We start from the raw sequence: 2,482 nt of genomic DNA, 5'->3' as shown, positions 1-2,482 counted from the left end.
AGGAGCGCTTGGGGGCGGCTCTCCGGTGCTTCTTGTGGTGCGAGGACGGCTGCTTCTGAGCGTGGTGTTTCTTCTCCTCTTTGCTCTGCAGAAGGACGTTGTAGCTGCTGGTTCCTGTTGTGAAAATGTCCTTAAGGATGCCAGAAGGAGGATGCTGAAGGCTGTTTTCATTATTAATGTTCAGTTTATGTACTTCCAGACTCAGGACTGATTTCCTAGAAAGCTCTGTCTTAGGCCAGTGAAGTTTTTCTGCATTTAGGGGGAAAAAAAAGAAAATAATGAGGATAAAGTTGATTTTCACAAAGTGAAACCAATCTTAAGGACTCAAAACTGCAACATAAAGGAAACAAAACGTCTTAACTGGAGTTCACATCACATTAATCTTGACTTCTAGGCATAGGGGAGAACTGAGTGTGTGTGCGTATCACTTTTGAACAATTAGGCTGGGACTTGTAAGGTCCAGCTAAACGAGTGTTTTATACCTGCATCTCCAGGCATGTGAAAAACGCCAATCACCTGTTTTTAAAATTTTAAAAGTTTAATAGTAATAAAATGGTTATAAAAATAGTAATACAATTAGAGTAATAATAATTTGGACAATTTGAATTAGGACAATATGAGACAATGGAGACAAAGAGTTACAGACGTCCGGGTACCTTTTTCTGGGCAGCACGAGCCCGAAAAAGGACCCCTGTTAACAAAGGATTATTAACCCTTAAAAGCAATAGCCTGTTGCATATTCATAAACTCCATACATGATGCATAAATTCCATTCAAATACAGGATTCTGTCTGGTCATCGTCAGTTTCTTCCTCTGAATCCTAACAGCGCCTTTGAGGCAGGAAGAAGTTCGTTTCTTCTGATAAGAGGGCAATAAATTCTTTTTCTCTGAAAGATTTAGGTGTCCTGTGGCTGCTATCTTGCTGCGAGTCCTTTCTTTAAAAAAAGTATCCTACATAGCATAGTTTCTATTTTAACATTTTTTATAACCTAAAACTATAATTAATGTACTACTTAAGAGAATTAATACAGCATTACTTTCTAACACAACACATATAATATTCATTTTAATATTTGCAAACAGCCAGTCATAACATACATGCATTTTTCACAATGCACAACTACACTGCTGGCAGGTAAGAACTTAGTTGTTTAAAAAAAGACTGCAGAACTTCATGAACATCAACTGTTACATTAACAAATGTATAGTTTTGAGCTGATTGATCTTTATCATGCAAGGAAGGCTTTCTGTAAGGATAAAGAATAACTTAAAATATAGGAAACTGCATAGGAGCATGTGAGCAGCGTGTACAGTGAAGTTCCACAGGGATCTGTGCTGCGATACAAGCAGTCTGGTGTGATCTCATCTGCAAAATCTGATTCACAGAGTTTACTCTCAGAAAAGGGTGAGAACATTGGAAAGGGCCAGCCACTGTAAACAATTTTCAACAGTATATGGACAGTAATATATGTTTAGAAGACTTCAGTTTCATGTGCTAATACAGTTTCAGTCTTAATACAGACAATGAGCTACATTTGGAGAGGCAAGAGAGATCAGCTAGTTACACTCTTGAAAAGCCTTAAGACAATAGTGTGTATTTCATCTAATCAAAGTTGTTCTACCATAACAGCTGGCTTAAAAAAACACTTGAAAAGAAATATTATAATCAAACTAAGTGCAAGAAGCAAATAAGGTTTCTTTAATTAGAGTGAACCATCCTTTCTTGCTCTGACCCCTGGCATGGCCTTTGGGGGAGACTGGTCCCTGGTGCAGAGCAGCTGAACAGAAAAGTCATTGAGGATTAAAACTGAATTTAACATTTGTGCTGGCTTGTTAGAGAGAAGTGACCTCGCTTCACTGGTTCTAACCACCCCCTCCTCTTGACAACCAGTTCATCCCAGAACATTAGGTGAGCTGAAACTACTCATACAAATAAATTGTGCCACAGAGAAATATTTCCTACTTCTGTACCTAAAATAAAAGGATCCACAGAACAGGAGATACGGCTGTGGCATGATTAAAGCCTGCAAAAGGGATTTGAGCTTCATCCTCCAGTTATATGTAGTTGAACTGTAATTACTTTACATACAGTAATTATACTCTGAACCTAATAGCAGCAAGAGATCATTAAATGCCTCCAAGGTGGAAAAAAAAAATCAGCAGTGGCTTAATTTTGGATTTATTTTCACAGTAAAATTCAGTTTTGCTCCCAACATAAGCACCATGACAATGTATTTCATGCTGTTGGACCTCTGTCAGCTCCATATCAACCTGTGTTCCTCAGTTCTCCCAAACATCCTGCCCTAAAAACCAAAAAGACCAGAGATCCAGTTTGCACGAACATGTGATGAGTGATCTGCAGCCAGGGTGTTTTCTCCACTGGAAAGAAGACAGGTAGAAGCATTACATTATTCCCCTTCACTAAAGCACGTGTATCCTATGCAAACTCAGTTTTCTTCCATCCTAAGTCTGTGAATCCTC

General features: G+C 38.6%; 1 protein-coding gene across 1 annotated transcript in view; it reads right to left on the bottom strand.

Annotated features, from left to right (window-relative positions):
• KIAA0895 (KIAA0895 ortholog) overlaps positions 1–2,482 on the bottom strand; it is a 30,598-nt gene that overhangs the window by 20,180 nt on the left and 7,936 nt on the right. Inside the window, exon 2 of the mRNA XM_031063335.1 lies at positions 1–249. This exon is cut by the window's left edge and continues 302 nt beyond it. Within this exon, the coding sequence (XP_030919195.1) occupies positions 1–249 (249 nt within the window). The remainder of the gene's footprint in view (positions 250–2,482) is intronic.

This window comes from Geospiza fortis, unplaced genomic scaffold (genome assembly GCF_000277835.1).
Source record: "Geospiza fortis unplaced genomic scaffold, GeoFor_1.0 scaffold255, whole genome shotgun sequence".
Lineage (NCBI taxonomy): Eukaryota > Metazoa > Chordata > Aves > Passeriformes > Thraupidae > Geospiza > Geospiza fortis.
The sequence above is the reverse complement of the archived record's forward strand: the minus strand, read 5'-3'. Positions and strand labels throughout refer to the sequence as shown.